Raw genomic sequence first — 21,221 nt, forward strand, 5'->3', positions numbered from 1 at the left:
TTATAAAGAAGAAAACAACACCAATCATAGATAGATATTATTTTCTCTCATACCTACGGGTGTATTACTGGCTGGTCTCGTGCAATAAACTAATGCCGCCTGAGGAAGTATTGCATGGTTACCCGTCAAAAAAAATTAATATAATGTATTTTCTCGGATAAGTTGTAACATTTCCCCCAGAATTAGACTGGGTTTGCTATGCAAACAACGGATAGGGTGGAAAATATGCAATGTATGGAAAATTGACCTGCAGTCGCATTTTTTTCCGAACTGATTTCAAAATGGTGGAATATCATAATTGAAAAATTGCAATGAAATGTCGAGGTACGATCTTTCATAGGTGGATTTGAAAGATAGGAATATTCTACCCTCTGGATCACAAAATGTTGTAAAACCCTCGACAAGCCTCGAGGTTTACAACATTTTGTGACATCGGGTAGAATATCCCTATCCTCCATATCCACATATGAGAGTCATATAGTATTAAATCTTTTTAACAATCCCTAAAGCACTTTTACGTACAATTTATATTTCATTAATTCTAACTATCAGTCATCACCTTTAATGGTATGTTATCTTCTATCCATGTATCCATTATACCTCCAATACACTCCTCAAAAGAGGAACATTTTTAGCTGAAGAGAGCCAAATGAAAGGAACAGCTCTAATGATATGGTATTACAGCGTCAGACACCAGTCACCCTTGCTGTATAATAAACTAGCACGGCCACCTGGGATATGATGTTACACGGTCTGTTATCTGTCGGCCACTGATGTGACGGTGGGATACTGTATCTCTGATAACAAGACAGGGGACCGGTAAAGATCTAGGAAGCACACAGCAGGCTCACCTTGAGGTAGGAAGCGTGTGACCTTGAGGTATATTTGAAATTGTTTCTAACGTTGTTGTATAAGTCTGACAAATTTTCCTGACTGATCCACAGTGTGTATATGATGTCATCAAAACCGTAGGTGTAGTGAAGATATATCATTAAGTACTGATTGTTTTATCTGACGTATAAACAAACGTACCCGACGTGACCAAACCTTATACTTACGATAAGGGCTTGTGTGAAACGTCTCAAGTGTTCAGATTTCTTTACATGAGTGAGGTCAGAAATACTACGAAATCAACATTAGATAGATAACATCGTTCAGAATATTGGTTGCACATGATAAAATCGTTATGTGTCAAATTGTAAGCACAATAAGCTATATGTATTGCTATGACTTCTGATGTATTCAAGTTTTCTTATTCAAGTTTTCTATCACACTCAACTTACCGGTTCTGATTTTTCACAACATACAACAGTGGACGACTAGATTGTACTTGCTATAATCTACACTCCAATCATAGGCGTTTAGAACGCTGGTAAGTCAAAGGCCACTATAGACGACTGGACTTTGCCTAAAGTGTGTCTGGCTTTTCAGCTTGTTAAATACCTATGCTAAAAAACGACAATATTTGGATTAATTGTAATATAGTCAATATAATTATCTGCTAGGTCTAGTTACGAAAGAATCGTCACATTACTGACTACGTGAGACTTTTGATGTTTTTCGTCTTCCCCATGCATATCTTTCGAGAAAAGTATACCTTAATTTGATTCCTTCTTGTAGATTAGAACGTCTTCCTTACTCCCTGGTGTCCATGGCGACTAATCCACCTCGAATTGTAGAGTTGGGAACACGTGTTGTAACCTTTCCATCACCCCAACTCCAGGAGCTACAAGACTCAAACCATCTCCTCGGAAATACACAGGCATTGCGAAACCAGCTTCAGGAGCAAGGGTAAGTCTACTATACACGTACATATACTTAGAATACAATGACATCTGATTGATAAAACAAATGATTAAGGTAAGATTGTATATATACAAATGTATAACCATTTGTTGAGAAAGTTATGTGATTATTTTATTCTACTGATATTGCAGATAAGGTTTCCCATTCTGTGTTTGATGATTCTGTCAAAATTTACGACATGGCTGATGTAAAATGTGTTGTAAATGTTAATAAGTAGGCCTACAGTTGGTTAATAAACAACATTAGCTTGTAGAATTCTCGTTTCCAGGTACTTGTTTATCCGAGGGTTTCATGACAGAATGGAGGTTCTCGAAGCTCGAGAGGCAGTGATACGTCACGTAGTCTCTGGGGGCGATGGAAAGATCATTGAACCAGCAACACAAGGAGTATTGGATTCAAGGTGTGGTATCGGGTGCATACCCTTTATGGAGGTAAGTATGATGGACACCCTGGCCGGATTAATTAACGAATTAAATCTTACCTTAGTTAAAAAAGAAAAGGGCTCTTGAAAAACCAAATAAACAAATCTTTTTAATTATTCTATCACATCTTTATAGGGCCGCAATGACATCACACATTCACAAGAAGTTTCTCGTGTCCTTGAGGGACCAAGACGTAAGTACAATTATTGATATCTATTGTATATCTAAAGAGACAATTGATTCTGCAAATACGTGCTTATAATGTATTCTGTCATAATCATTTTTATAGTTGATATTAAAATCAATTATTGTTGCATTTATAAATATGTGTACAGTTGAACTTTGGTTTAATGATTGTCAACACTATGAAGATTTCTGTATTGACAATATGTGTTCCTATGTGTTGTTACCTTTTTCCACGCGATCGTTAAATGCTACGTGTGTTGGTGCAATATTTGGTTGTTTTGATAACTCTCAAAGAGCATTTCAAAATCCATTTTTTAAATAGTGGATCTAAAATTAAACCAATCAGAAGCATTTGTTATGTTTCCATACAATCTAATTGTGTTTCCATAGTAACCGTTATTAAGTCATGTGGTGTGTGAAATAATAGGCATTCATGTGTTGCATCACTTCATTAAAGAATATCAAATAACGAGTAACTTTTTTTGCCATTTTACAAAACCCGTGTATAGTGGACCTGATTAGTATAACAACAAAGCTGTTCGATATTTTGTGACATACACACATGGACTCCAACATTACTGTGATGTTTAATTGAAAATGTCCCAGTAGATTAGGAGTAGTTGTCCGGACATGTTTTGCGGACAGACGTTAATAGGGGTATGTGTGTAATTCTATGTCGACCGAAATGGACATTGAACATCGATTTTCGACTTTCATTTTGATTACAACTCCTCTACAATTTACGCCTTTGTGTACTTATGCTGCCTGGTCATTTGAAGGTGACAGTGTACCCACCGTTCTATTCATCGAAACGTTCCTTGTTGCATAATCACTTGTGTACATTCTTCCAGCAAAAGCATTCTTCAAAGAATTGTTTGGGACAGACTCTATCACATTTGACTACAAGTGGTTAAGGTAAGTTAGTATTCCAAGACTATGTGTTACATACTAGTACAACGTATTGTGGAGTCATATACCGGTCAAATAAAATGTACAATAGTTCACAGTAACTTGGGATACATGTATTTAGAAAATGCTCTCAGATGATATTAGTCTTCCCTTGTCACCACTGTTGACGCTGAAGAAACTGTACCATGATGTACACAACGTTTATTGATTGACGAATTGTCTTTTGTGCCTTTACATATCATATATATTATCTTATCCTGTGTCATACTGACACATCATGTGCTGTACACTAATAGTAAATTAGGTTTCTGATCTCAAAGTGGAAACTCCTGCAATCCTCTAAATAGTGGATGGGATGAAACAGTGTTTTAATCTCCGCTGAAGATGACTCTTTTTATAGCTGATAGGGTTAAAAATGATTGTCTACTCTGTAAATCTTTCAATAGGGGGATACATCGTCGCGGATTTACTGGGGCGCACGTGGACAATGTGTATATGGGGCGTGGAACCAAGAACTTAGTGACGTTGTGGACACCATTCGGTGACGTCAATGTCGAAATGGGTACACTCTGTATGTGCGAAGGGTCACACAAGCTCGCAACGTATGTAATGTGGAAATGTTTGTTTCAAGTTTTCATATAAAACAAAAATTAAGTTTGGTGGCGAAGCTTCTTCCATTGCAATGTCCATGGTATCCCTTTGTCAAAAAGCGGTGCAGTGCACTAGGTTCCTCGAGATATTTAAACTATTTTACGAATACAGTGATTTTTCAATCGCCCAATATCAATGTTAAATCAACCACAGCTGTACTACATACCTCTGTTTGACGTGATATCTAACAATGTTGACTTTTTATACTTCCTTGTCAAAATTAAATCACTAAATAATTTTAAATAAAGATGAGTCAAGCGAATGTTAACATCTAGAAGGACAGTCGAATGTATATACATTTTGATTATAATCTTTTGCAGCTTTAAACGTTTCCAGGAAACGTATGGCGACTTGGACATCGAAGCAGTCAATCTAAAAGGTACCAAAACTAGAACCGTCGTCAGACTTATACACCTGCTGCACAAATTTAGTTATAACTCCATTAATAGTGGACATTGTAGAATCCTATATAGTTTACTCAACTCCCCTTTATGGCAGGGTTCTATGTACCACATTTTATCAAAATCTGTCAAGAAGTTTAGGAGGAGTTCGTAGAATTGCTATAAATTTTAACCTGGACACAACCATTACATTCAAATATATCTTTTCTTCGATAGAGAAAGACTCTCTGAGCTTAAATATTCGGCTCGTTTGCACGGATTTCAAAACGTTTCTTTATAGCAGTTTTATTTTTTGAAGACTTTATTCGGCTGTAGGACTAAACTAGATTAAACCAAGAACATTGAAAACGCAGGAAGTAATCGTGAAAGAGGGCATGTCAAGAATTTTCAAAAATCACAAAACAAATTGCCAACTTGTATAGTTAAACTTAAGCAGTAATGGTATACATAGCAAGTACTTTGTAGGCAGTGGGTGGTTTACACACGATCCGGATGAGATCAGCACGAAGTTTGGTGGCCAATGGAAAACAACAGATTTCAAGGCTGGAGACGCCATCCTGTTTACCATGAGGTGGGGTGTAATCTAGTATATACTCTTTATTATAGCAATGATCTCATGCATGCGCACTTTTAATAACAAAAGCTATCATTTCTAGTCTAGTATTGTTCAATTCTAATTCTTAACTAATGGGTTGGTCGTGCATTATTAATCATACACTAGAATAGTTTAGTTTGATAACTAAGCTTTTGTCCATTGGCATCACTGATCAGTCCTAGAATGATAAAACAGTTGCCACTGCTTATAATTTAACTTGTTAATGGCTTGTACAGTACGTTTTTCTTTAACCAACTTACAAAATGCATATATTGACTGAAAAAGAAAGCTTTTCAGATTTTGTTAATGCTATTTCTTTTTTATAGGACTGTTCACATGTCAACCTCCAACTTAACAGATTTCATGCGAATTAGTTGTGATACGCGGTGAGTAAACACTTTTTATCTTCAAATTATGAGCTGTATTTATAGTGCAAAATGTAATTCAATCAGTTGGAAACCATTAATTACAAAGACTTTAAAGAGACAATTCAGTCTAAGAGTACATTAAAATTTGCACACATTTCGGAAACAAATCAGTTCTAATAGAAATTAGATTAGTTGGTTTTATTTTGATATGCCAGAAATGTCAACTGTAGTGAAATGTTGAAGCTCGCTTACTGTCCGCCATTATACATAGTGGTCGGGTGTCTTGTATGCCAAACCCTGGGCCTTGCCAGTATAGTAAAGAATTTTTTGTCTAAAACTACTCAAATTGTTCTTACAGTAGTGTGTTTACCTTATTAGATGCATGTTTTTGTCTAAAAATAATTTCATCAACTTCTCAATGGTTATGTATTGCATTTGTTTAACGTGCGTGACTTTGGCTTGGGTATTGGTACAACGTACATGTTGTACCCGCTAATCGCATTGATCAACGATTTGGAATTTCAACGGTATCAATTAAAATACTTAACAATGTCGTGATATTTGTCAATAGTTCTTGTTAAATGTTTCATAAGGAATATAGAACAAAACATTTATGTCATATTTTTAGCCCACCATCATCAGATGGTGGGTTATTCAAATCGCTTTTCGTCCGTGGTCCGTCGTCGTCCGTCCGTCCGTCCGTCTGTTAACAATTCTTGTTACCGCTATTTCTCAGAAAGTGCTGAAGGGATCTTTCTCAAATTTCATCTGTAGGTTCCCCTAGGGCCCTAGTTGTGCATATTACATTTAAGGACCAATCGGTCAACAAAATGGCCGACAGGCAGCCATCTTGGATTTTGATAGTTAAAAATTGTTACCACTATTTCTCACAAAGCGCTGAAGGGATCTTTCTCAAATTTCATATACAGGTTCCCCTAGGACCCTAGTTGTGCATATTCCATTTTGGGACCAATCGGTCAACAAGATGGCCAATAGGCTGCAATCTTGGATTTTGATAGTTTTAGTTTGTTACCGCTATTTCTCAGAAAGTGCTGAAGAGATTCTTCTCAAATTTCACATGTAGGTTCCCCTAGGACCCTAGTTATGCATATTGCATTTTGGTACCAATCGGTGAACAAGATGGCCGACCCGGCAGCCATCTTGGATTTTGACAATTGAAGTTTGTTAACGCTATATCTCAGAAAGTGCTGAAGGGATCTATCTTCAATTGCATGTGCAGGTTCCCCTAGGGGTCTTGTTGTGCATATTGCATTTTCGGACTGATCGATGGACAAGATGGCCGACAGGACGCTATCTTGGATTTTGATAGTTGAAGCTTGTTATCACTATTTCTCAGAAAGTACTGAAGGGATCTGTCTCAAATTTCACGTGCAGGTTCCCCTAGGTCCCTGGTTATGCATATTGCATCTTGGTACCGATCAGTGAACAAGATGGCCGACAGGACGTCATCTTGGATTTGGACAATTGAAGTTTGTTACCGCTGTTTGTCAGAAAGTACTGAAGTGATCTATCTCAAATTTTATATGTAAGTTCCCCTAGGACCTTATTTATTCATATTGCATTTTGGGACTGATCAATCAAAAAGATGGCAGACAGGTAGCCATCTTGGATTTTGATAATTGAAGTTTGTTTCTCAGAAAGTACTCAAAAGATCTTTCTCAAATTTCATATGTAGTAATAGGCTATAACGGAAACGTTTGAAAAGCAGAGAAAAGATCCCTCTTTCGTTTGTCAGACATAGATCATTATTTGGTGGGCACCAAGATCCCTCTGGTATCTCTTGTTCTTCGTGGTTATGTAACAGAATTAGCCTAACTGAATTGCCCTTTTAAAATCAAAATTTATCGCATGGTATTTGAGATGAAACAAGATATGATACCGTTTAGTGTTTTGTTGAAGATCTCACTATCATATTATCGGTATTATACTTCTGTATGTCACATATAGGATAAAAGTAAACTCAAAAATTCCACTAAAAGACATTCACGGCAATGAATTGACCGGTCGCATGCTATCAATCAAACCGCACGTGACTTTGCAGTTGTATTGAATATGCTGCAATGTTCGCTCCGACACTGAATGGCAACACGTGCGTGTGCGAGCACGAGGCGTGGCTTCATACCACCTGGCGATCGGTCAAATTGCTCCAGATACATTTATCCAATTACTTGTGTATATCAAAAGAATTAAGTCAAACCAATTTTGAGGCAGTTTTTAGCCCACCATTATTAGATGGCTATTCAAATCGCTTTTAGTCCGTCGTCCGTCCTTCCGTTAACAATTCTTGTTATCGCTATTTCTCAAAAAGTACTGAAGGGATTATTCTCAAATTTCATATGTAGGTTCCCCTAGGGCCTTAGTTGGGCATATTGCGTTTTGGGACTGATCGGACGACAAGATGGCCGCTAGGCAGCCATCTTGGGTTTTGATAGTTAAAGTTTGTTATCGCTATTTCTCAGAAAGTACTGAAGGGATCTTTCCCAAACTTCATATGTAGGTTCACCTAGGGCCCTAGTTGTGCATATTGCGTTTTGGGACCGATCAGTCAACAAGATGGCCGACAGGCAGCCATCTTTGATTTTGATTGTTAAAGTTTTTTATCGCTATTTCTCAGAAAGTACTTAAGGAATCTTTCTCAAATTTCATATGTAGGCTCCCCTAGGGTCCTTGTTGTGCATATTGTGTTTTGGGACTTATCGGTCAACAAGATGGCCGCCAGGCAGCCATCTTTGATTTTGATAGTTAAAGTTTGTAATCGCTATTTCTCAGAAAGTGCTGAAGGGATCTGTCTCAAATTTAATATGTAGGTTCCTTAGTTGTGCATATTGCATTTTGTAACTGATCGGTCAACAAGATGGCTGAACGGCCGTCATCTTGGATTTTGATAGTTACCGCTATTTCTCAGAAATTACTGAAGGGATCTCTCTCAAATTCCATACCTAGGTTCCCCTCGGACCCTAGTTGAGCATAATGCCTTTTGGGACTAATCGGTCAACCGGCCGCCATCTTGGATTTCAGTGTTGAAGTTTGTTACCACTATTTATAAAGTACTGAAGCGATCTGTCTCAAATTCAATGTACCAGTAGTGTGTTTGAAAACGTTTGAAAAGCAGCTCTTTCCATTGTCAGACATAGATCATTCTTTGGTGGGCACCAAGATCCCTCTGGAATCTCTTGTTTTCTATTAGCTACTAAACCTGGTTGCCTCTGTCTGAAATGTCATTTTATTTTCAACACGATTTCTGTTTCAGATGGCAACCCGCATGTGAACAGGTAGACAAGAGGTTCATGGGTCATTTTAATACTGAAAACGAGTCTCAGTATGGCTTGTATGCAGACAGTAGGACAGTATCAAATTCAGTAACCATGGAAGCATTACGGAACAAATGGGGAATATAAGATGTAATTAAAGACTACGTTGTGTATATTATAATGGAAATATCAAACTATTCTCATTCATCAGATAAGTTCGGTCCAAAATTTTATAACAAAGAAATCAAATATGTGTCGTTCATTTTTATATTTATTTCAAATGCTTAATAAATGAAATCATATCAATGCAAAAAAGTGATGCTTGGTTTACTTTACCAATGTATACTTAACAATCAGAAAATGAATCTGGTATGATTTAAAGTGTACACAAAACAATTACTTCTCGAAATGTACATCGTTTAGGAGAAACTCTTCATAAGAAATAATTTTGCTGGGGCTATAATCAGAACACCAGTTCATTCTCACTCCAATTTTCCTTACAGGTACTAGTATCCTAGGTTTAGTGTTGTAAATTAAAGTTATCAATTAAATGAAGATCAACAAGCTGCAGTTTTATCTTCACATTAAATTAAATGATAAAGTTTATGATATAAACAACAGGGTTTTAAGTCCACAGTAACATATTTTGCCATGTGTCCAATTACGCTTTGGTAACATTATCATAGCCCCTGTACACAATGTTTGTTCTCCTGGAAATGTGCTGCCTGTCTGTCGGAAATTATCAGTTGAATTTACACTTGGAAAAGTCCATTTCCGGATGTTGTGACATAAATCTGCAACGAAATAGAAATAGATTTGATCATACTTTTGAATACAAAGGATACATGACCAGCATAACAATCAAATGTATGTTAGAGAACAATTTGTTAATAAAATGTTCATAAAGATACTTTTTAAAGCAACGTATATTTATTACAAGGACAATTACTTGATGTAAGACTTTCAAAACAAGATTTCAACAAAACATAACATACAAACTCATATACATTAGTATGCTATTGTACTAACTACTGTAAATAAGACACTCCAATACACCTAATGTAAATAATGATAAACTTACTTTTTCATGATGTCCGCCTTCTTCTGTTCCTCTGACGTTGGAAGTCCCATCTCTTTCTGTCTTTGATCGTACATCATTTTCTCCACTAGGGATCTAGTGTCTCCGTCAAGATCAGACAACTATAAAAGATTTTAAACTTGTAAATAAACCATTTTTTCATCGATATTCATGGAAAGAATTAATATGGTAAGTTTAAATATAAAAGAACAAGAATTCCACGGAAGTGAATGTGTCGTCTGCATAGCCATTTAAAACATCAAAAACTAGAAATATGTCTGTTAGACATTCAGTGCTCGCTAAATACTTCTATCCGTAATTTCCAGTATGAAATCATCCTCGGCAACTGGGCCTTTTTCTTCGGAACAACCGCTTCGGCCGTTTGTAAAAGTCATTATTTCAAGTATAAATCCTGACGGACCTGTAGTTTATGATACAGGCCTGTGAGGGGTTTGACAAGAATTGCCTGAAAACAATATAAAATCACCAGGTCCGTCTTTAATTCATAAATGAACAACTAGGTCCAACCTGTCAAACTGTATAATCGAAAACGGCCCAGGTGTATATATAGCACTTTCGCTCATTATCCTGGAGACTATTGCAAGGAGATGGTTTACGCCCTCTGTTTATTGTAATAAATACTTCCCTTTACTTCACCAGAACTTTAAATGTGAAATTACTTTGAACTTTGTTACATAGTATTGTGTTTATTATCATATTGACTTACCTGTGCCATGCTTGAACGCCTTTATGGAGTACATTAGATCTAGAACTCAGACTGATATTTTATAATGTGTTCTTTTTTTTCTATTCTGTTCCTCTTACGCATGGCTGTGTAATTTTAGAAATATTTATTAAACTGCAGCAAATGCAGTCTGTGGTCACAGGGTAAGTAAGTGACAGTGTAACGTACACCTAGGACCAAGGATAATGTGAAATAAATTAAATATGTGGCCGGTACTAAAAGTCCTCCGTTTAGTCACTTTTAGTGACTATATAAACCTGATTGGCATTGTATTGTTCCGGAAGTTTCCGAAGTCAATCAGATGCTTAGAATATCATGACCAATGCAAGAGTTTTTATGTTACGCCGCTTTAAGTTTACACAAAACAAATGCGTTAAGCACTGTGTAATGTCACTGTTGTTAATTTATAGTAGATTGTTGCTGACAAGTATATCTTTGTATATGTTTTGAAAGTTTGGTGTCACTAAATCATGGCGAAATCTAACGGTATAAGACACTGACTTCCGGTATCTCGTGCGCAGTTGGAATCTGCTCATAACGGATGGACACAGACTCTACACACGACAAGGAAAATAATAGTGCGAGTACGCTTGCACTAAAAAACAGTTATTTACAGTTGAAAATATTGTTAATACTAAGTTAAGTTATTAACTCTAGCAAATATTGATGGATTTTGACCAGTATCTAACCCATCTGAGATCTCATTGATATAAAGCAATATACATAATTTGGTTGAAATCGGATAATGAATACAAAACTTATTGAGCAGAAACCAAGAAATTATCTGTTTTGATGATTTTAAAGTCCCGTAACTCTTGTAAATATTAACCGATTTTGACCAGTATCAAACCAATTCGAAATCTCATTGATACCAATTTTTTTTTAAATTGGACAGTAATAACAAAGTTATCGAGCGGAAATAATGAATTTATCTATTTTGACGATTTTATGTCTCGTAACTCTCGCAAATATTGACACATTTTGACCAGTATTTAACCCATCCAAGATATCATTAATATGTAAAGTATGTAAAGTAAAATACTTGAGTTTGACCGGTATCAAACTCATCCGAGATATAAAGCAATATACCAAATTTGGTTGAAATCTGACAATAAGTTATCACACAGAGACCGTGAAGATGAGGTTCTGACATAACATCCAAACATTAAGATGGTAATACTTTGAGACATTAAAATAAGCAACATCACAATGGAGCATACCTTTGAGTTTTCTGGTGAAACTTTCTTGGTGTTGATTTCTGGATCTGTTGTGACAATACGACTCCACCATTCCATTTTGTTAATCTAAAGTGTAATAATATCTTCCATTAGAAAAAAAAAAAACAAAAAAAACTAAAAACTGTACTCAAGCCACAAATATGATCAAATAATGAAAAAATATATATTGGGTAAAGAGAAAATGTAAGGAGATAACTCTACAGCTTTGTTTGCATGGTATGTATACAATTGCATTTTATGTAAATTCTAATGATAAAAGTAGCCAACAGAAGAAATATACTCAGAGACAGATTTTATGTGACTAGAGTTTTTGAGGTTGGAAAAAGATCCGAACGTCCAATAATATTTTCAAGATATGACAAGAGTTGTCAGAGCATTCCTATGTCACCTCCAGTAGTCTTTTATGTCATCAGCAAAATTGACACTTGACACGTTAAGAGCATCCTAAGCTTAAATCAGTGGCCTAACGATACTATGTCAAAAATTACAATCTGAATAGTTTGGTGAAAAGTTAACACAAATATAGGAAAAAATCAAACCATTTTTTTCATTTGTAAATTTTAATGTTTGATCAGAAAATATCTTCCATGTAAAATTTCAAACCCTTTATCATTTGTTACTGAAAAACTTTGACGTGACAACTAGTAATGAATATAGAAGCAAGGGTGATAATAGTCCTGTCTCATTGGCAGGCAAGTACACTAGCAATTTGACAGGGACAAAGACTCCACACGTATATAACACTTTAAATAGGGACAAAGACTCTACACACCTATATATATATATAACACTGTAAACAGGGACAAAGACTCTTCACACGTATATATATATAACACTGTAAACGGTACAACACTTACTTTTTCTATGTTGACAATGAGTTCTTTCCTGTCCTCGATACACCATGTTGATTCTTCTACCTTGATGTCATTGTAAGTCTCGCCATCAATCACTGGTGGGTGTCCCTTTAGGCCTACCTTGATATGCTGCAACAAGTATAGATATGGATTTACCGTAAGATTTATCATTACTTTACCAGCAGATTTTTACAAATGCTTTTGTGATACTCCTTTATTTTCAATCTCTAACATGGTGAAGTTTTCTTGGTTTTTATTGTATTTTCCGCTTGTTATAAATTCGGGATGTGATTTTGTATACAAGGTAGCCTTAGACATCAATGGTTACAAAGCAATATGAAATTGGAGCTGGACGGGACTGGGCAAGGGTGGGATGGGGCATGACAGAACTAAGTAATACTATAGCATGGCGAGGGCATATCACACGTTTGCTTTATTTAACTTCTAGATTATTTATTAGTAATTAAGTAATTCAAATGACATGATACATTTGATGTCTAAACCTAAATACATTATGTATGTGTATACATAGGGATGTTTCAAGGCTAAATGGTCTATTATATTACCACATTAAATAATATATTTCGTAAAATTTCATATAAGCAGTTTTTCAAAGATTTGATAATTAACACCTACATTCAACCAGGGAATAATCATTTTAAAATACTCACCCTTTTGTCAATCTGTACCACCATATCTTTTCCTTTCAAGGGGAATGAAACATTAAATGGCACTCTCAACTGTAACCAAAAAGCAATGTTTAGTTATTGTAATGCCAGATCAACTGTAACCAAAAACCAATGTTTAGTTATTGTAATGCCAGATCAACTGTAACCAAAAACCAATGTTTAGTTATTGTAATGCCAAATCAACTGTAACCAAAAACCAATGTTTAGTTATTGTAATGCCACATAAAATTATTGTTAGTCATTTTAATATTATCAAAAGTCAATACCAGTATTCAAATCTCATTTTTTTCAAATACAGTAAAAATTAAAGTACCCTGTACATATTCTTAGTGATGTTTCAATTATCTATTTTTGACTTGTTTGAAGCATGTAAAGTACATGTATCTGGGGAGCAACCCTCAAGGAAGGGTAACGAAATTGTTTGGATTATTCTATTACTGCAAAAAGATTCAAAACTTTGACCAACTGAATCATCTTTAAACAAAATAGCTGACAGAAAAAATTACCAATGATTACATTCTACATAAATTGCAATTTAATCAAAAAGTGTAATCTTAACTGAAAATCGTTTAACATTGATTATGTATTCCCATGCCTGTTATATCTTAAGCCTACCTCAACTTCCTCCAGAGTCTGGGTCCACTTGTAGTTCTCCATGTCCGCCCCATTTCCTGTATTGGGCTTTAACTTTCCCTTGTCTTTTTCATCTTCTTCTTCATCATCAGACTGCAGTTATTCAACAAATGTCACTGATATTATTATGAATCTCTGGTGTAGTATATTGATAAGCATATTTTAAACAAATTCCCTTCAAAATAAGCATGGTAGAGTCAAATCTTCAGCTTTAAATTATAAGCCTACACAGTTCTATCCATTTAAACATTTAGTTTTAGAATCATATTCAGTCTAAAAATTCTCACTTATTTTATGTGAAAGACAAACTGTTATTTGATTTGATCTGATTTTCTTACTTCTGGAAATGTGAAGATATTTCTATTTCCTACTTTATGAATTTAAAGATGGTTAAGCAACAATGTAAGAGGTTTTACACATGATCACCTTGCTTCCATTTTCTGCATTTGGTTTTTCTTCTGTTGGTGTTGGTTTTTTGCCAGATTTTTCCTAAAAAGAATATTCATATAATATAAATGATCAAAAGACATACAAATTTCAATTTTTGGCTACACTTTGAACTGGAGATATTGCATCCTTTACAACTCTTCATTTCAAAAAAATATTTTGACACAAGTCATAATAAATAAATAATGTATGAGTTTATAGTAATAGAGTAACGTAATACTTAGTCAGCCATTCAAACATTACAATAGAGGAATCTGTCACATGCTTTTATTTAGAATGTCTTTCAAAACATATACCAATGATTTAGAAAATAAAAATAAGTTGTCCAAATATTCTCTTATTATATTTCGGGTACAACAGTCATGTGATTTTAAGATGATGAAATCCCAGAAGATAACCTAAAATGTTCAGAGGGAAACTAAGAATACAAATATATTAATGTAGGATAAAAAGTTATACCATATCAATTTCATCCTGAAGTTGTTGTGCCTCCTCGTCTGTCAGTTCCTTTATTTTGGGTTCTTCTTCCTTAGCTTTATTTTCTTGCGCTTTCTTCTCTGCTTCAGCTTTTTTCTTAGCAAGACGTTCTTTCCTTCGTATTTCTTCTTGTTCTCTTTCCTCTCTCAATTTTCGTTTTTCCTCTTCTGCATCTTTTTGGTACTTTTTGAACACACTCATGACAATCTAAAAGAGAAAAAAAAAATCAAAATTTGATGCACTTATAAATAGTGTACATTATTTTACCTCCTCTGCATAAATTTTAAGGCAGATATACCAGGTATTTCACAAGTTTTGTTACCAATGATTATTTAAGCTCCAGTAAGCCCATTCTACAGTCAGGACCATTTAAGGAATGATTTGTTTAGGAGGTGGAGAAAAGCTGCTGTAACGGAGAAAAACACTGACCCACAGTCACCTCCTTGTCCATTTCAAATTTGCAACCCAGAGGGCTAGTGGTAATGTGTCAATACAGTTTATTTACTTTGCCACTGCATTCCCAACAATCAGACAAAACAGATGTCAATGCATATTCCTTCAGTACATACTGCCTTTAAAATTTGATGTTAAGTTTTATTTTCTGTACTTTTTAAATTTTTTTGTTCAGGACTATTACCTCTTCAGCTAATCCTTCCTTTCCACCTGTATAAAAGTCGGTTTTTCTTGAGAGAAAACTGAAAAGACAGTCCAGAATCTGAAAAAATATCAGAAAAATCAAAAGACAATATGTATGCATTCAACAGTGTATTTAGCTTATAATCTTATCTTTCTGTCTTTCATTTGTTTAAAAACGCATGCTTTCAACTGTCCAATAATCTGGCCAACCATTTCATTCTGTCGTGTAAAATTCAAGGAAACAGACCCTTGAACATTTTTTTGGGGTAATTTTATAGATTATTAAGGTTATGTTCATCAAACGAAACAGAAATGAATTTACCGGTAATGTTTTAAGTAAATGTCAAATATTCAACCTCTACATTAATTTAGATGAGACACTTGATATTGTTCTTTCAGACATTACATTTAATGTATATACTAAGAAGCACATATTGGACCATATAATTACTTCGCTGATGGCGGCCTCGTTGAAAGTGTACACACTTGTAGAGAGGCATTGATGGTATTATAGATCTTGGTGGAGATAGGGGTTTTTCCCCCTCCTACACCGACTTTTGAGTTCCGGATACGCACGCACAGATATTATAGAGTTATTTACAAAAATTTAAAAGTATCACTATTAACAAAAAAATAAAATATCTATAAATTCCAGTCATAGGGACTGAAAATATGTATCATTTTAAAATATTGGTGTCAAATGAATTGAGGGTACCCTATGTGTATACGTACTAGTTAATAGATTTAGTTTCATAAAATTATGATCTATCTATAGGGTAGATTGATACAATGATATATAATGGGGAACACTGATACAGGTGGCGGGGCAATCCCCAAACAACTTGTACTACTTAATGGTAAATGAGTATATATAAACCTGAGTAGACTGGCGATTAGAATTGGTCTATAGGCTGCATATGTGTTTAATAGAGTCTCTTTTGCAGTTTCCTTAGACCAAATCTATTTTAAAGTTACACTACCGGCCTCACTAAGGATGTTCACTTAGGACAAACTTGTTGTTGGTCTTCCAATATTTGTTTAGCTGAGTCTTAAAGCTGTTGATTGACTTGGCGTTGACTACCTCGTTTGGTAATGCATTCCAGTGGTTGACGACTCTATTGGAGAAGGCATTTTTTTGTTGTATTCAGCCTGACCTGTCTCTTGAACAGTTTGTGGGTACTTCCTCGGGTTGACTGGTATGGTCGACTACTAAACATTATGTCTGAGACTATTTTATCATGCTTATTAATAATCTTGTATAGTTGAATCAAATCACAACGTTTTCGTCTATACTTCAGTGTAGGGAGACCCAATGTTCTAAGTCTGTCTTCGTAGGACAAGTCTTTGATATTTTTAATCCTCTTAGTAGCTCTCCGTTGGACATTTTCGATTTTGATGATATCTTTTTGTAGGAATGGTGACAAGATGGTAGTGGCATATTCTAAGTGCGGTCGTACCAGGGATTTGTAAAGAGTTCTGAATATATGTTGGTCCATGTATGTAAATGACTTAAAAATTACTCCCATGATACGATTTCCTTTTTGTGCTGCTATGTTAGCTTGTTCCGAGAAGTTCAGCTTCTCATCTATGATCACACCTAGATCCTTTTCTGTTGAGACTTTCTGGATAGTTATGTTTGAGGATTCGTTCCGGATGTTGTATTGTGATGTTTTCTCGTTGTTACCAATCTCCATATGTTTACATTTGGTAAGATTGAGAGTCATCAGCCAGTTCTCTGCCCACTTTACCATTTTATCTATGCTATTTTGTAGTTCTTGTCTGCTACCCGGAGTAGATATTTGTTTGTAAAGTTTGGTGTCGTCAGCAAACATTTTAACGAGGCATGGCACAACTTCTGGAATATCATTTACATAGATCAGAAACAGTACAGGTCCCAGAACACTTCCTTGGGGAACTCCACTTGTTACAGGTAGACTATGGGAACGTGTTCCGTTAACAATTACTCGTTGTTCCATGTCCGTGAGAAAATTTCTGATCCATTGGAGTACTCTCCCTTTAATACCATATTGTTCCAGTTTGTGTAGCAGTAAGCTGTGACATACCTTGTCAAACGCCTTGCTGAAGTCCAGGTATATCACATCGGTATTGTGCCCTTCATCCATTGATATTGTCCAGTCTTCCAGGCATTCCAGTAATTGAGTGGTGCATGAACGTCCCTGTCTGAAACCGTGTTGCTCTTTTGTGAATAGGTTGTTGGTATCCATATGTTTGACAATTTCGTCTCTCACTATTCTTTGTAAAATCTTGCTAGGTACTGAGGTCAGGCTGATTGGTCTGTAGTTACTTGGGTCTTTCCTTGAACCTTTTTTGAATATTGGGCAGACGTTGGCTTTTTTCCATGGGTCTGGGAGTGTCCCTTCTTGGATTGATTTGTTGAATATAATAGTTAGTACACTTTTTATTTCATTAACTGTTTTTGCCAGCAGCATTGGATGGATATTATCTGGACCTGGTGATTTGTTAGGGTTGATTTTATTGATGGCTTTTTCAACTTATGTGACAGTCACAGTAATCGTCTCAAGGGGTTCAGCATAATTTCTGGTTGAAAGGTGTGGTCTTTCTCTGATTCTTTCCTCTGCAGTAAACACACTGGCGAAGTATTTATTCATAGTGTTGGCTATTTCTTCGGAGGTCGATGTTAGCTCTCCTGATGGCATTGTAACATTTCCAATCGTTGTAGCTGTGTAAGTTTTAGTTCGAACATATTTCCAGAAAAGCTTCGGATTAGTTTTTATTTTGTCAGCCAGGTCTTTTTCGTAGCAGTATTTGGAATGCCTCAGAGTTTGTGTAGCTCGGTTCCTAGCCATTTTATATTCAGCAAAATTGTGAGCAGATTTACAATGTAGGTATTTGGTCCAGCATTTCCGTTTTCGTCTAACTGCATCCTTTGCTGTTTTGGATATGTATGGTTTTGAATTTCTTTGGCTGTAAGTTTGATGTAGTGGAATGTTCTCCCTAATTTCCCTATCGAGTTGTTGACTGAAGACTTCCCAGGCTTCCGATACATTAGAACAGTTCTCAATGTCTTGTAGTTGGATGTTTGTAAGATTTTGCCTGATAGTTTCATAGTCTCCTTTATGAAAGTTGTATCTTGTTTTAGTGTTGTCTTTAGGGTTGCTATCAACATACACGATTAGGTCAAATGCTAGTACTAGGTGGTCACTGGAACCTAGACTTGGATTATACTCAAGATTTTCCACCATTCCTTCCTCATTTGTGATGATCAGGTCCAGGATATTACTTACTTGGCCTTCTCTATATCTAGTCGGATCCTTTACGTGTTGAAACATGTAGCAGTCCTCGATAGTAGACAAAAATTTGTTAGCAGGGTGGTTGTTTCCGACCGTTGTTGACATAGTCTCCCAGTTGATCTGTTTGAAGTTCAAATCTCCTACTATTAATATATGTGTAAAGTTCATAGTATACAGCCTGTCAAAGATTTCTAGTATTTTATTGTTGTTCTCTTCTGTGTTATTTGGGCTCCTATAGATATTCCAAATAAGGAGTTGGTCTCTATTTCGTAGATTAATGGTGCAGGATACTTGATCTTCTAGAGGGTCTAGCTCAACGTATTCCGAGTTGATGTTACTCTTAATGTAGATCACTACTCCTCTCTTCATGTTGCTAGCTACATAGTGGTGGTAGTTTTCTATCTTGTAGTGGCAATCTTCATAAGTATATGATGGTGTTTTTTGAAGAATCTCGGTTAGACATATTATGTCAGGGTGACTAATCCGTATAATGTCTTCTAATTCAGCTTTTTTGGTTTGTGTTAGTGTATCACAGTTCGAGTACATAGTAGTTAGTTTCCCACATACTTCACTTTGAACATCATCTTGGGTAAAACTGGTAAAACAGGTATCCTATAATATGGTCTTTTGGGAACCTGATTCGGTAATGGTATCGTTGACCGGGTCATCGTCCGAATCAATTGCATATGCTAGTGTTTCCTCTTGGTCGTCCATGATGGATATTTGGGAAGAGTTGAGAGTTGTATCATTATATACACTAGCTGTAACCATTCTCAACTTGGCTGACCTTTGGCTGGGCCTTATAGGACTTATAAAGTCTACTGATTGTAGTGACCTAACGTCATCCACGGTTGTTGATTTCTGGATGGTTGAAGGGTTTTGATGACTAGGGTTTCGGATAGGACCTGTGGCGGGGCTATCCCCAGACAGCAGGTCTTTCTCCTTAGATTTTTTGTTTATCTTGGTTCCAGAGGAGCTTGAGCTTGAGGAGGACTCCTTTAAGTTTTCCACAGTCTTTCTTGCTTTGAATTTTGCCTTTCTTTCCTCACGTTGTAGTTTGGTAAGATCTCTTGTCAATATGGCATTCTTTAGAGATGGAGGTGCTCTGTCTTTGATATTTCTTGCCTTCTCCAGGAGTTGTTTACGCTCCTGTTTTGCCTTCATTACAGCTACTAGTGGCCTGGATTTGTCTTTGTTATACTTGCCGAGTCTATACATGGAGGGTGTTTCCGGTATGGATCCAGTGAGGGCTGTACATAACTGGTTAAAGACCTGGGTGTCATGGGTTTTTATTTCATCTGGTGTTTGGTTTTCACATTCAGGCATAATTGAACATTGACTCTTAACGGTCATCTGACTACCTTGGCAATAATCATATAGGAAATTAATTAGATATAGTGTCATGGTAGCCATCTTCGATTTGGGATCAACCAGAGATGTAACAACACTTTGTCGGGACCATGTCAGGATCATTTCATGCAAGTTTCAGCCAAATCGCACCGATAGAACTTGATAAGAAGTCCAAAATGTGTTTTCAAGATGGCGGCAGTGGCGGACATCTTGGATTTCGGATCAACCCGAAAAATAACAACACTTTGTCGGGACCATGTCAGGATCAGTTCATGCAAGTTTCAGCCAAACCGCACCTGTAGAACTTGAGAAGAAGTTCAAAATGTGTTTTCAAGTTGGCGACTTTGGCAGCCATCTTGGATTTCGGATCAACCCGAAAAAACAACACTGTGTCGGGACCATGTCAGAATCATATCATGCAAGTTTCGGCCATGATAAGAATTAAATCCATGGGGTGGGGGTGTTTATACAACTCAACTCCGCTTTAAATGAGGAGGAACGCTAATTATGGCAAATACAGTAAATACATGGATGTTACAACTGCTTTCTTCATACAAAATGATTATGGTAACAATGTCAAAAATATGTGCTAGAAGGTCTACAACAGCTGAAATCAACACCATATAATTAACAAACTTACATATAGGTAACAATCCTGCATTTGAGTAACATTTACTCATTTTAGTAATCATTTAGATATCCAAATAGAGGATTCTGAGAAATGTAAATAATGTTTTAATTTTTTTTATATAGATCTAAATCATATAAATCGGTATAAATCTACAATATGCAAAGTGTTGACAGTATAACTTATCACATTAAAAAAACCAGCACAAATATGTGAAATAATTGTCTATGAATAAATAAAATAATTAAACATTCATCCTCACAGAAAAATCTAGAACATCGTTCTGGTTTCGTTTTCAAAACATAGATCAAACGACAGCTTTTCAATACCTCTTTAACTCCACCTTCGCATTGCTGAGCCATTGCTAGCAGCATTCCGTCAAATCTCTCGGGATCACCCATGGTACTTGCGTCCTTATTTTCAATGTACACAAATGGTTTTGCTTGTAAACAAGCCTACTAAAAGTCAGTGTAATGTGCTCCTCCTGTCTGCACGCCTTTTCTCCTTCCACCACGTCTTTGAAACGCTTGTAACTCAAACGACAACACGTCTTTAATTTAAGGA

The 21,221-nt window shown here is 35.9% G+C and overlaps 2 protein-coding genes across 4 annotated transcripts; one reads left to right on the plus strand and one right to left on the minus strand.

Moving 5' to 3' along the window:
* Nucleotides 1-646: 646 nt before the first annotated feature.
* LOC138335670 (1-deoxypentalenic acid 11-beta-hydroxylase-like) lies at nt 647-8,875 on the plus strand. 3 transcript variants are annotated; one of them, XM_069284831.1, is made up of 10 exons: nt 647-857; nt 1,621-1,791; nt 2,075-2,237; nt 2,364-2,421; nt 3,266-3,329; nt 3,770-3,925; nt 4,295-4,353; nt 4,841-4,946; nt 5,297-5,356; nt 8,610-8,875. In XM_069284831.1, exons 2-10 carry the CDS (start codon nt 1,652-1,654, stop codon nt 8,755-8,757), a joined length of 954 nt encoding a protein of 317 aa, XP_069140932.1. In that variant the 5' UTR covers nt 647-857; nt 1,621-1,651; the 3' UTR covers nt 8,758-8,875. The 3 variants fall into 3 exon arrangements, with proteins under 3 accessions (XP_069140932.1, XP_069140939.1, XP_069140945.1); XM_069284838.1 differs by having other exon boundaries at nt 793-879; XM_069284844.1 differs by lacking the exon at nt 647-857 and adding an exon at nt 1,223-1,372.
* On the minus strand, nt 8,869-21,193 carry LOC138335660 (nuclear migration protein nudC-like). The gene is made up of 10 exons (XM_069284825.1): nt 20,987-21,193; nt 15,409-15,486; nt 14,754-14,978; nt 14,274-14,336; nt 13,830-13,940; nt 13,197-13,265; nt 12,529-12,654; nt 11,654-11,737; nt 9,692-9,810; nt 8,869-9,404 (listed from the first exon to the last, which is right to left on the minus strand). Exons 1-10 carry the CDS (start codon nt 21,056-21,058, stop codon nt 9,353-9,355), a joined length of 999 nt encoding a protein of 332 aa, XP_069140926.1. The 5' UTR covers nt 21,059-21,193; the 3' UTR covers nt 8,869-9,352.
* Nucleotides 21,194-21,221: the final 28 nt, after the last annotated feature.

The sequence above is a fragment of the Argopecten irradians genome, chromosome 1, assembly GCF_041381155.1.
Source record: "Argopecten irradians isolate NY chromosome 1, Ai_NY, whole genome shotgun sequence".
NCBI lineage: Eukaryota > Metazoa > Mollusca > Bivalvia > Pectinida > Pectinidae > Argopecten > Argopecten irradians.

Excerpts from the sequence above, each read along its gene's own strand:
- LOC138335670 (XM_069284831.1), top strand. The coding sequence starts at position 1,652 with ATGGCGACTAATCCACCTCGAATTGTAGAGTTGGGAACACGTGTTGTA. Across the intron at positions 2,238-2,363 it reads GGTGCATACCCTTTATGGAG|GGCCGCAATGACATCACACA; the intron begins GTAAGTATGATG and ends ACATCTTTATAG. Across the intron at positions 4,354-4,840 it reads CGAAGCAGTCAATCTAAAAG|GCAGTGGGTGGTTTACACAC; the intron begins GTACCAAAACTA and ends AGTACTTTGTAG.
- LOC138335660 (XM_069284825.1), bottom strand. The coding sequence starts at position 21,058 with ATGGGTGATCCCGAGAGATTTGACGGAATGCTGCTAGCAATGGCTCAG. Across the intron at positions 12,655-13,196 it reads TGGTACAGATTGACAAAAGG|CATATCAAGGTAGGCCTAAA; the intron begins GTGAGTATTTTA and ends TACTTGTTGCAG. Across the intron at positions 9,405-9,691 it reads AAGGCGGACATCATGAAAAA|ATTTATGTCACAACATCCGG; the intron begins GTAAGTTTATCA and ends ATTTCGTTGCAG.